We start from the raw sequence: 13,396 nt of genomic DNA, 5'->3' as shown, positions 1-13,396 counted from the left end.
TGCCATTGGTCGAGTAGGAGGAAGCGGGGCGGGTCCAGAGGCAAAGCTGTCTGCGATTGGAGGAGAAGGGCAATCTTGCAAGTTCATGAGGCACTTTCTAAGTTCGCAGGTTGGATGGGAAGACTCAGAAGTGTCTGCCGCTGTATCTGTGACAGACTGTGGGAACTGAAGTAAATCGACGAACCACGGTAAGAATAAACCTACATTTTGACGTTACCTACAAGTGTTTATATTCCAAAGCAACAGCGTCTGTTTTTTGTTCTTCTATTGCGTCGACAACGTAGTTTTACTCACTTTTTCCTGGTAGCTCGGTTGACACTTAAAGTGGAAAGTTGTCTAATGTAATCTAATTTATTTGCTTTTTAAGTAAGTGCTTAAGCCTGCTCACACTAGTCTTCAATGTGTTTTTTTCAGAAGTAATATTTTTGAGTTTATCTCGGTTATAAGTTGTATTTTTCTTTGTGCTCACTGCCATATGACATTTCCTGTCACAGGCATCACACCCCTTCTCTAAAGCTGTCTCAATAACTAAAAGATACATTATTATTATTCTATGATGCTGTGTGTGAACTGCTGTAAACATGCTGGCCATGGTGCTTTTACTGACAGCCTACATTGTTTTCATTATGGCCTGTCCTCTGGCTTATTCTTTTGACCTTTTTTGGCAATTTCCCCTGCTGAGACCAAGATGGTGAGATTTGGCCTACAGCTGTTAACATTCATTTGGCTGTGTTTTGCTTAAGAACAAAAAAGGCTACATTTAAACTAATAGCAGATCACTGTTTGACATGGTATTAATAAATTGAGATCAGGCAGGCTGTCAAGTAGCCTATCTTTAAATATGACTGCTATGAAAATGTGATGTAACCTAGCCTCTTAGAAGCTTAACAGGTTATATTTGTGAGTAAAAACAGAGTACAGGACAGAGAAAAGTACATTTTCCTCTGTTAAAAGCATTAGATTTGTGGTGCAGTTAAAATAATTATTGTAACTCTGTCCTTGGAATACATGTATGTCTCTGTTGTTCCTTATGGCCATTTTCTACATGCTCGGTCTTCACTCACTCTAGCTATATTTAGCCAGTATCTATTTAAGCCATTCCACTATATGCCTCACAATGCTCCGAGGACCCTAGGCCAGATTCAGTAGACTTCTCTTGGGAGACACTCGATTAGAAGACCTAAATTGCGGAGCAGGGAGAGAATTGAATTTGGGGAGTGAAGTGTGTCATCATTACCCAGACAATGTTGTGTTAATGTAACACAACTTAGCTTTCAGTGACAAAAGCCAGACTACCCATAATAAATATGTATTTCTGTCATGTTCTCCTCTGCTGTTTTGAGAGGAAAGGGCTTCATCCAGCTGTAAAACCTGACACTTGTATCTGAACAGGAGGTGAAATTGAAATGTCAGTCTGTTTCCGCTTGAGTGATCTGGATCCTGGAAGGTGTTTTGTTAGTCAGGAACATAACTGTTCACAGAGATTCAGGGAAACAGCACTGTATGTTTATCTTACAGTACATTGTGAAGCCAAATTCCACATAGGAAAAGGTATATCCATTATACAGTGGAATTGTACCGGTTTGTAGACAGACCAGTAACTTTCAAATGGAAACTCTCATTCTTCTGTCTGTATCTTAAGAATGGTGCCAGCCTTAGTTACCCCTGTCCCGTGCCAAAACATTTCCCAGCTAGTCAAAAGCTAGGGTGACCAAAAGGCCCACAACACACACAAACTACTAATGAAGGACTCAATGGTTTCAGGGAACTGGACTTCCTGCACACGTAAACACATGTTCTCACACACACACACACACACACAGGGTAATATGTTACAGTAGCTCCTTTATTGTCAGAATGGGTGGGGCTGAATAGCAAAGCCATTTATTCAAATCCAGAGCATGGGTAAACAGAATATGTAAATATCTTTTAGCTGCAGTACTCACACTGTCAGCATAATTGTGGCCTAGTGTCAATCTTCTGAGTAATGCACCTGCTCAATGGGGTTGTTGGCTGTCGCTACAGTAACAAGTGCATTTTTTAATTGCCGCTATAAAAAATAAAGTAGGATTAGCATCGTTTTAGAATCACACAACCAGCTTGATGTATAGACACAACACACAAATGAGTACATGTTTCATTTGTCTTATTCTCAGTGAACTTCTGTAATCTGTTTTTGTTTGTTCCTCTTGTGTTGCAGGAGACAGGCACAGCCTCTAGGGGGCCATGTCTGGCGTCAGCAGTGCTAACAACAGCTGGACCATCCTCACTCCTGAGGTATCACCACTCTGTTAAGAGCTTAGGAAGTCACTGTGCATGACCTCATTGAAAAATCATTATTTTATTGAAAAAAGCTCCTTGTCCTAATTTCTTTTCTTTTGGGTCACCTTGATATTAAGTAGATATTGTAAGAAGACGTCAGGAGTGCAAACTGCCTTGAAAGAAAAACTTAACTTCTAAATAATTATTTGTTTATTAATGACTTGTGTTACATTGAGTTCTCAAAGAAACAAATGTTTGTCTTGCATGGTAAACGAAGAATCAAAAAGTGGAGATATTTGTATGCATAGAAGTTAATGGCGCTGAGTGTAAAACCCAGGAAAACTATTAACAGTTTAGTCTCTCTAAAACAACTAGCCTTACTTATTAAAACACATCCAGGTAAACAATCTCACGCCTATGCAGGTGGGCTACTTGTCCTTCTGAGTCCATAGTATTTAAATGGCTAGGTATTAGCAGAAACGCATGTGAAGAAGGGAGCATTTCATAAAACTGGATAAATGAGGCTTGGATCATACTGCATGTTTTGTGAATTTATTTTGTTCAATTTTCTGTTTATATCGCGGCCCCCCATTTACTTCATTTAATTGGGACTGATTTATTTATCATAAGAGGATGCTCAAAATGTTTTCTTTAAGAAAAGTGTGGGTGGAGTGTTTTCTAGAGGCACTGGCCTGAGGGCTACACACACACACACACACACACACACACACACACATATGGTAATAATGTTTGTTGACTGTTTGGTTGTCCTAGGAGACTGTAGCTGAAACCCTGAGGCCTTTAGCGGAGGAGGGGACGGAGCACCATGAAGAAAGCCTCACATCTGCAGCAGGTGATTGTCACAATACATTTCAGCATAGTGAGATTGTGTTTGACACAGGAAATATATCTCACACAAAAACCTGTTATAATATCTAGTCTATCACTTGCTTTGCCCATGGGTCAACAAAACCGGAACAATTTCAAATAATGGTGTACATTACCACAGTACATCATTTTGAGTTATCCACACACTTATCCCAAGTAAGATATGCTAACATTTCAAATAGTCCCGTTTTAAATATATTTAACAACGGTCTTCCTTCCTGCATTGTTTCTGTGTTAGATGAAGCAGGTCCTGGGGAGAGCCGGCCTGCGGAGGGTTCAGCGGAGGAGCTCCCTGAGGAGCGCCACCACCTGGTGAGCCAGCAGTACACGTCATTTTCTATTATGTTTTTGTTAATCAGCTCAAAAACAACAGTACAAGTATTTGAGTTTAAAAATGTAAAGCATGTGCACAAAATGCAGAAATGCACCACTATGTCACTTTAACCTATTTCTTGAATATGTTTTAATTCAAAGCAATATCTCAAAGTTTTGTAAACTACACTTATGGACTGTCTGTCAGAGAGTTAGATAGACACTCCAAACTAATTAAATTTCTGTCCATGATGATATGGCTACGGCCAACAGCCGGCTAGCTTAGCTTAGTACAAAGAGACTGGAAACAGTTGGCTCAGTTTGAAGGTAGCAATATGGACCATTTTGGACTATTTATTGGCCAGTTAATTTCCTGAAGGTTGCTTAGCAACTGGTTCTAGCCCAAAAATTGTCCAGCACATATCCCATTGTAAAACAGTAAGATTGTTATTTGTACCGATATTGATTATTTTACACTTTTTCCCCTAGGTATTAAACTAAATATAAAGAACAAATAACAGTTTTCAGTCCATGAGCCAACGTGCTTTATATTATTTACCATACTGCTCAACATGCCTTGTGCTATTGAATTAGTCACATAGCTTGAGTTCAAACCTCAGTGTTATACCTTAAGGAGTTGTAATGACCTGATTCTTGTCCCAGCTATCAGAAGACAAAGCAGCAGAGCTAAGTGAAGACACAGGAACAGAGCAGCAGCCCCCCGTGCCCACCAACGTCACTGAAGCCCCCCCTCTCAGCTCTCTGGAAGTCTCCGACAGCCTTGTTCCTGGCAGTGATGAACTCAGCCAATCAGAGGGCCTCCCAGAGGGCCCGGCAGGGGCCAGCCCTGACCCAGACTCTTTTTCTGACTCCTACACCCACATAACGCCCTCCCCTGATGAGCCCCCAGCCTCCCTGCTCAGCACAGAGACTCTGGGAGGGGGGGAGTTAATGGAGGAAGTGGAGAGGCTCGTACAAGAAGAAACGCTGCACTCGCTGAACGGGGAGGAGCTACAATATGAAGGGGAGGAGTCTGACCTCTTCCCAAGAACAGCTGACTTAGGGAAACAGGCAGGTATGATCAACACAACTTTAGTCATGTCATTATTAGAAAAAAGGGACAGTGATACTTGTCACCACATTGTTTTGGCGTGAGTTACTCAGTGTTGGAGATATCTGTCGTATAACAGAACTAGATGGCACTAAGCTTGCGGTGCTCAGAGCAGCAAATAAAACACATTTGACACACTTAACATAAACAGGCTTGTGCTAACTGGTTGGATTATTTTTAGTTTGGTGGAAAGACAATAGATCCTACGTGAAACTGCTCACAACAAGGTCTGTTGATTATCTTGAGTAACCCTGTTATGTTACGAGTGCCATCTATTCCCATAATATTAAAGAGAAGGCAGAGGTTTTTACTGGTATCCCCAACCCTCAGCATCTCACACCAAAACAATCTAGATTGATAAATAGCACTGCAGGTTAGAGGAACATGTATTTGTGATTGTTGGCTTAACTCTCTGTTCTACACTGAACAAAAATATAAATGCAACACTTTTGTTTTTGCTCCCATTTTTCATGAGGTGAACTCAAAGATCTAAAACATGTTCTATATACACAAAATAACCATTTCTCTCAAATATTGTTCACAAATCTGAAAAAATCTGTGATGGTGAGCACTTCTCCTTTGCCGAGATAATCCATCCCACCTCACAGGTGTGGCATATCAAGATGCTGATTAGACAGCATGATTATTGCACAGGTGTGCCTTAGGCTGGCCACAATAAAAGGCTACTCTGAAATGTTCAGTTTTATCACACAGCACAATGCCACAGATGTCGCAAGTTTTGAGGGAGCGTGCAATTGGCATGTTGACAGCAGGAATGTCCACCAGAGCTGTTGCCCGTGAATTGAATGTTCATTTCTCTACCATAAGCCGTCTCCAAAGGCGTTTCAGAGGCAGTACATCCAACCGGCCTCACAACCGCAGACCACGTGTAACCACACAAGCCCAGGACCTCCACATCCAGCATGTTCACCTGCAAGATCGTCTGAGACCAGCCACTCGGACAGCTGCTGCAACAATCGGTTTGCATAACCAAAGAATTTCTGCACAAACTGTCAGAAACCGTCTCAGGGAAGCTCATCTGCATGCTCGTCGTCCTCATCGGGGGCTCGACCTGACTCCGGTTCGTCGTCGTAACCGACTTGAGTGGGCAAATGCTCACATTCGATGGCGTCTGGCAAGTTGGAGAGGTGTTCTCTTCACGGATGAATCCCGGTTTTCACTGTTCAGGGCAGATGGCAGACAGCGTGTGTGGGTGAGCGGTTTTCTGATGTCAATGTTGTGAATCGAGTGGCCCGTGGTGGTGGGGTTATGGAGCAGGCGTATGTTATGGACGACGAACACAGGTGCATTTTATTGATGGCATTGTGAATGCACAGAGATACCGTGACGAGATCCTGAGGCCCATTGTTGTGCCATGCATCCACGACCATCACCTCATGTTGCAGCATGATAATGCACGGCCCCATGTTGCAAGGATCTGTACACAATTCCTGGAGGCTGAAAACATCCCAGTTCTTGCATGGCCAGCATACTCACCGGATATGTCACCCATTGAGCATGTTTGGGATGCTCTGGATCGGCGTATACGACAGCGTGTTCCAGTTCCTGCCAATATCCAGCAGCTTGGCACAGCCATTGAAGAGGAGTGGACCAACATTCCACAGGCCACAATCAACAACCTGATCAACTCTATGCGAAGGAGATGTGTGCACTGCGTGAGGCAAATGGTGGTCACACCAGATACTGACTGGTTTTCGAACCCCCCCAGACCCCCCCAATAAAGCAAAAAATGCACGTTTCAGAGTGGCCTTTTATTGTGGCCAGCCTAAGGCACACCTGTGCAATAATCATGCTGTCTAATCAGCATCTTGATATGCCACACCTGTGAGGTGGGATGGATTATCTCTGCAAAGGAGAAGTGCTCACTATCACAGATTTTTTCAGATTTGTGAACAATATTTGAGAGAAATGGTTATTTTGTGTATATAGAAAATGTTTTAGATCTTTGAGTTCATCTCATGAAAAATGGGAGCAAAAACAAAGTGTTGCATTTATATTGTTGTTCAGTATATATCCTCAGCCTCTTTATCCTATGTATGTTCTTCTATAAAGATGATCACCTGGTATGCCTGTATCCTTTTATTTAATTTTTTGGACACTAAGCCGGATGTACTATTTGTGTTTGAAGTGTACTTGGTGGACCAGCTGGTTTTGGAATTGTTCAGTATCTGGGCCAGGAGGTTGTCGCAGAGGCGTTGGTTGGTACGAGGCAGCATGATGTGACAGAGGCTGCATGACACCCTGCAGAAGTTAATTGGCTTCAGAGGGACTGGGACCTCTCACGTTTTTTGCAGTGTGGCGTTTTTGCTCTGCAGCTATTTTTCTCGCTACGGCATTAAAAAATGAGCCTTCTTTTGCTCTGTTGTGCATTTCTGTTGTACTCTCTTTGTTTACCAACTAGAGCTCAGCGTCAGGGAGTTATTTACAGAGCCCTTTAATGTTCCCATTGCTCTTTTTACAACAAATTGTGATGGCAGTAGTTTGGAAAGTTTCCCTACCAGAAGTTCCAAAATGAACCATTTGAATTAGTTTCTGGGCCATTTATTCAACATTGAAGTCTTATTTATGCAAATGAAAGGAAAATGAGGACGGCAATGCAGTGAATTAACCAGCGTTCCATGCACAGCAGAGCCAATAAAGAAGCGGGTCTTATCTCCCAGCTGGAGTAAACTGCAGCTTCAGACTGTTTACAGCGCTAAAGCTGCTGTACTATCTAACATCAACTTTGTAATTGCAACAGTTTAGAAAAAACAAACATGGCAGGACATTTAATTGTCTCATAGACACATTCACATTACATTATCAGCTGTTTTAAACAATTGGGACTCGGGGTAACCATGGCTGCACAATTGATCTAAATAGCAATATACAATAGTGCAATGTTCAAACTGCAGTCAGTGCTATATTGTGTAAAGGTGATCTTCTTTAAAAGTCTCACCATGATCATTTTACAATCCAAGACAATGTGGTTAATGTTTCAAAAAGTGTCATTCTCTCTAATCGCGCGATCATATTACAATTACAGTTGAAATAATCGCTATTTTTTTTTTTTTTGCAGCTCAAGTACTCATAGAATACATTAAACCTCTGCAAGGTACAGCAAGGCAAGGCAAGTTTATTTATATAGCACTTTTCAACACAAGGCAATTCAAAGTGCTTTACAAAAAATGAAAGACATTAAGAAAATGGCATTTAAAATCAGTCATTAAAAAGAAAAGCTAATAAAATAAACATTAAAAGAAAAAATACATGGATAAAAGTTACAGTGCAGTCTAAGATATGAATAGCTCAATTAAAAGCAGCGACAAAAAGAAAAGTCTTCAGCCTGGATTTAAAAGTAGTAAGAGTTGCAGCGGACCTGCAGGTTTCTGGGAGTTTGTTCCAGATATTTGGAGCATAATAACTGAACGCTGCTTTACCATGTTTAGTTCTGACTCTGGGGACAGAAAGCTGACCAGTCCCTGAAGACCTGAGAGATCTGAATGGTTCATAATTTAGCAGGAGGTCAGAAATGTATTTTGGGCCTAAACCATTCAAAGCTTTATAAACCAGCAGCAGTATTTTGAAATCTATTCTTTGACACACAGGAAGCCAGTGTAAAGACTTCAGAACAGGAGTGATGTGATCCACTTTCTTAGTGTTAGTGAGGACTCGAGCAGCGGCGTTCTGAATCTGCTGCAGCTTCCTAATAGATTTGTTAGTGAGACCTGTGAAGGCAGCAGCCTCTCATTCTCTCCCTCTCCACTTCCCAGACTCCCCTGGGGATTCAGAGGTGGGTAAGGAGAGAACTGAGAAGACTGGTGAGGAGCCAGAGCCGGAGGTGAGGAGGAGGAGGTCTCTCTTGGCAGCTCTGGAGCGCATTGGACGGGCGGAGGAAGAAGAGGAAGAGTTTCAGCTGCCACGGCGGGACGATGACAGTGGGTTCTCTGTGAACAAGTGCATCCTGGGTGCTCTCATTCTGCTGGGCCTTGGCACCATCTTTTTATCAGGTAGGATTCCCCTAATGAACATTTGCAAAGTTGAACATCTGTGTTGAACTTTGGATAAGTGAAGTTAGTCTGAGGAATATTTCCTAAGTTACTGCATTAGTAGACAAAGTGTGCTCTGAGACTGAGGTGTATTGTACCTGCAGGTGTCTTCATGGACCTGGATGAGGGTAGGTTATGTGTGAACATGTGTGTGAGTCAGTGCATGTTTGTGTGTCTGAATGTGCATGCAGAACGTTTTTTGTTTTACATCTAAAAACCTTTTTTAAAGCAACTTTCAAGAGCACTGCATGCAGACGTGTGTGAGCGAAAGAGAGAATGATTTTTCCTTGAGGCTTGTTTGCTGATATGTAACACAATCCTTATCCGGCATCCCCAGCCATTTAAACCAATGACTACGAGTATGAACATCATATCGTTTGAAGTGCAATGCCCATTTTGTAGGTTTTTGTTCGCTGTTCAGCATGATCACTGTAAAACGTTTTGGGAGAATAGTGTATAAGGAAAAAGTGTAAACAGACAAGTTGCACACATTGTTGTTATTTTAATATTGTTTGGGAAGGTGGCATTTTCCATCATATGCACAGCTTTTGCTTGTTTTCTTTGACAGTGTGTTCATTCACACGAACATTAAGCTTTGCATAATTCATTTGCAGAGAGTGACTATGGCACAATGGAGCTGAAAGATGCAGAAGTACCCGGAAAACAGGTCAGTCTGACGCCGTATATATTCAGTCTGTGTATTCTCTCTTTATTATAAATACCATTTGTGTCCCTAGTTTACAGTACAATGAGTACTACCCTCATGCATCTTTAGTGTGACCACTCGCAACATTACTCCTACTTTGTACCAACTGTACAACTCTGCACTCATGTTCCCTCGCTGCTCCACTAGTCTGTCTGGCCATCTTGAATCTGAGATGTCTAAAATCGTTGTGCTGTGTGTGTTTTGTTGACAGGAGTGGCTTAATCCAGAGGTTCCTCCACTCCCAGTTGCTGCTGACAGCACAGAGCTTCTAAATAAATTGGACGAAGGGAACCAGCAGATTTCTGTGCTACAAGCCCAACTTCAGGTGTGACTCCATTCTGTCTCTTACCTCATTTTTCCTCTTGAGTGTGTGTGTGTGTTTGCGGTATACATGAATGTGTGTCATGCTTATACGTGCCACTGAGTTTGTAATATTCTCACAGGACCCTCTTTTCCCGTTCATTTTTCTCTCTTTCTAACAGGCACAGGGAGAAGAGCTAAAAGTAGCCAAGGGACAAGCAGCAGAGGGAGCAAAGGAGCGGCTGCGCAGGGAGGAGGCGGAGGAGGAAAACAGTAGGTTGAAGAAAGAGATGGCATCTCTCCCTGTGCTTCAGAAGGAGAACGAGAGGATGAAGAGAGAGCTGGAGTCTGGCCCTGCCCTACAGAAAGAGCTAGAAACTCTGAGATCCACTGTGACTGAATTAAAACTCCCCACAGGTACAAGGATGATAGTGATCAGACAGCTAGGCAAAGTGCAGTATGGTTCTTCCCCTTCTTTTTTTCTGTTAATTCAATTGTCATATCTCATCTTTCTCAAGTGACTTTTTGTTTTCCTTTCTGCAGCAACTCCAGCTCCTGTGACGCTCACCACACCGCCGCCTAGTGTCCAAACAGAGGATAGCACACAGGAAGCAGCTGGATCCACAGAGAGAAAGCCCACAAAGCCTTGGGAGGACCAGAAGGAGACGAAGAAAGATGTGGAGAAGGAAACAAATGAGATGGGCGAGAAGAAGGAGTGGAAAGAGAAATCTGAATGGAAGGAAGGAAAGAATGAGCTCAAAGATGGGGGTAAAGCAGAAGGGAAGAAGGGAAAACATGAGCAAGGAAAGTTTGAAAGTGAGAAAGATAAGGAAGGTAAGCTGAAGAAAGCCAGTGATGAGACAAAACAATGGAAGGAGAAAGACTTGAAGAAAGAAAAGTCTAGCAGAGGGGATGAAGGGAAACCATGGAAGGATAAGGCGGAGAAGAAAGAGTGGAAAGGAAAGAGTGAGGGGAAAGAAAAAGCTGAGGAGAAAGACTGGAACAAAGGAAAGCATGAGAAAGTGAAGGAGGGTAAACAGTGGAGTGGGAATGAAGAGAAGAAGGATTGGAAGGTAGGAAAAGACAGAGAAGAGAAGAACAAGGGCAATGAGGAATGGAAGAAGGGAGGGAAAGATGGCTTCAAGGAAAGTGGCAAAGGGAAATGGGGAAAAGAAGATCAGGGAGAGAAGAAAGAGTGGGTGAAGAAGGAAAGTGACTGGAAAGGAAAGAACAGCAAAGGAAAGGGTGAAAATAAAGAGTGGGAGGAGAGGAAACATCCAGAGAGGAAGGGGAAGGAGGAGAGGAAACAGTGGAAGGATGAGAAGGAGTGGAAGAGGAAAGATGAGAAGAAACAGTGGGAAAAGAAGGAAGAGCCGTGTAAGAGAGAAGGGGAGAAAGACAGGAAACACAACGGAGATCGGAAAAAGGACGCATCAAGCTCCCAGAAACACAAATCTAACGGTCACAAAAACCACAAGGAAGAGCCTCTGTGGGTGGACAGGAAGCCCCCTCCCACTCACAGCAGACCCTCCCTGGATCAGCCCGAGTACTGGGAGCAGCAGAGAGACCGCCTCCAGCAGAACCCCAAAGCCACGCAGCAGTGCAGCTCAGTGGAGACCTGCGCCCAGGCGGAGGGGCTGCTGCCCGTCCCCCTGCTCCAGTTCGAGGCCATCCTCCAAACCTACCTGTCCAGAGCAGAGGAGGCCGGGGTGGCTGCCTCCAAAACAGACGAGCTCAGAAAGCTAGCCGCCAAATTCTTCAAGGAGGGATACTTCGTCCACGAGCAGACGAGCTTCACGGAGTTCGTGGAGGATTTGGAAGATATCTTGGAAGACATGGTGGAAGGAGATGAGGACGCAGAGGAAGAGCACAGTGACCTAGAGGACAGTGACCTAGAGGATGAAATGGAGGAGTTCGGAAAAGAAGTCCTAAAGAAGTTTGCAGCGCCCGTGGTGGCTGTGGAGAAAGAGGGGAGGGCCAAAGGGGAGGGGAGGAAGGAGAGAGGACGCGGCTGATGATGGGATGGATGGATCTGTCGAAAGTAGCTTAAGAGCAGTCATGACGGATGAGAGGGTATTCAAAGGGAACATTTGATATTGGACCACAAACGCTTACCAGTATACATGTATCATCCTGTCAGCGTTTTAACAGGACCTTATTTTACCCTTCTGTTGTCTGAGAAGTTCAACTTATTATTCAATTGCACTGTTTTGGGACGTTTTGTATTTGACCTATGCACACACACATTAGTCCCAGTCGCAGAAAGAGAGTGCATTTACTTAATGTTTTGGGATGGACTTGGATAGAAGACAAGAGGCTACAGAAACAAGTGTAATGCAAACATGACATAGCGTGCTCTTTCTTCAAAAACTCACATCTCTTTATTTGTGGCTGCAGCTAATGTTGAATATCCATTGGTGTGAAAGTTATTTCTACTCCTTCACTTTGCATAGGGGAAAACAAACCTGTTGGATTAGCGTTGATACTACTCCTCATTGACAGCTGCTGTATAGTCTTATCACACACCTCTGCACTGATGTCCTGTTTGCTGAACCTACATGCCCTCTTTGTTTGTATTGCTTTAGCTTTGCACTTAATATTAGATGATATTCAAACCATCGGTTTTTAGAAAGGGTGGCATGAACTGCTGAAAACTGTTTAGTGAATATTTAATGTGAAAGTAGAGAAGTCTGTATTGATTTAGTTTTGAATGTTTGTACATATTGCATTAAATATGTTTTAAGGGCTATGCAGAATTACATAGTTAACTTATTTATAGAGTTTGGCATAATTTAGATACAAATATCTTTGGTTGGCACATAAGATATCAACATGTTGAGCTTGTTTTGTTTCAGGTACTGAGCTTATGTCGTGCACTAAGGTTCCTTAATTATTGTTTTATCGGGAATTTAGCTTTTCTTGATGAGGTCGTGGGGCATAGTTTCCCAAAAACGCATTTAGTACTTTCTATCTGTTTACACGCTAACTTATTACATGTTGCTAAATTAAAGGTCTAAAGCCACATGGAGATCTTCAGAGGGTGTTTGCAGAACCACGTGCTGTGGGCTTTGTGGCAGCATCGAGAACTTTGTATGTTAGGATGTTTTCTATTTGGCCCTGTTACTGTTGCAAGAGCAGAATAATAAATGTGGCGCATCGCTGGGATTAAATAACTCTGTTTTGTCATTTTTTTTCTCACTCACTTGTTGAAGGTTTACATCTGTGCTTTTCATTACCCACATTGATTTCAGCTCCTCGTCAGAATTAGATGTCCAAGTCCTTGAGATTCTGCACATTTGGAAAGAAGGTGAGATTTTGTTTTGTTGGTAATTCATAATAACTAAATTGTTGTTTGACCAGTTGTCCCACCTATTTCTTTTGAAATCCAGTGGGATCTGTGAAAAGCTGTTTGCTGACAGATCAATGAAACATGGCTGATATATTATTGTTCCTTTGCAGATGAATCGCCTGCTTTCTCCTTGGTTTGCCTTTCCCAGGCTGATGGTAACTTCTCTTCGGGGGAAACTTTTTTGGCAGTTTCTTCCTTTTTTATATTCCCTGTATCCAGATGGGTGGAGTGGTATGTACTGGCCCAGGGTAGTAGAGGAAAACAAGAATGAAAATCGAGACAGTAAGATTGAGTATGATGACTCCATGTCATTCAGTCACATATTGTCAGTCAAGCATGGTGCCTTTTTGAGACTATAAACTGGAAAAAGGCCTGGTTAAAATACTATACTTTTTAATAAATACTATTGATATGTTGTA

At 42.6% G+C, this 13,396-nt stretch overlaps 1 protein-coding gene across 4 annotated transcripts; it reads left to right on the top strand.

Annotated features, from left to right (window-relative positions):
* Positions 1-82: 82 nt before the first annotated feature.
* On the top strand, positions 83-12,801 carry pbxip1b (pre-B-cell leukemia homeobox interacting protein 1b). 4 transcript variants are annotated; one of them, XM_071205878.1, is made up of 11 exons: positions 83-188; positions 2,201-2,277; positions 3,037-3,115; positions 3,389-3,462; positions 4,126-4,537; positions 8,347-8,583; positions 8,727-8,750; positions 9,237-9,289; positions 9,540-9,653; positions 9,817-10,045; positions 10,172-12,801. In XM_071205878.1, the coding sequence occupies exons 2-11, from the start codon at positions 2,227-2,229 to the stop codon at positions 11,641-11,643; spliced, it is 2,745 nt and encodes a 914-aa protein (XP_071061979.1). In that variant the 5' UTR covers positions 83-188; positions 2,201-2,226; the 3' UTR covers positions 11,644-12,801. The 4 variants fall into 4 exon arrangements, with proteins under 4 accessions (XP_071061979.1, XP_071061981.1, XP_033958281.1 ...); XM_071205880.1 differs by having other exon boundaries at positions 9,811-9,901; XM_034102390.1 differs by having other exon boundaries at positions 9,811-10,045.
* The last annotated feature ends 595 nt before the right edge of the window (positions 12,802-13,396 follow it).

The sequence above is a fragment of the Pseudochaenichthys georgianus genome, chromosome 16 (genome assembly GCF_902827115.2).
Source record: "Pseudochaenichthys georgianus chromosome 16, fPseGeo1.2, whole genome shotgun sequence".
Classification (NCBI taxonomy): domain Eukaryota; kingdom Metazoa; phylum Chordata; class Actinopteri; order Perciformes; family Channichthyidae; genus Pseudochaenichthys; species Pseudochaenichthys georgianus.
This window is presented reverse-complemented; position numbering and strand designations above follow the sequence as displayed.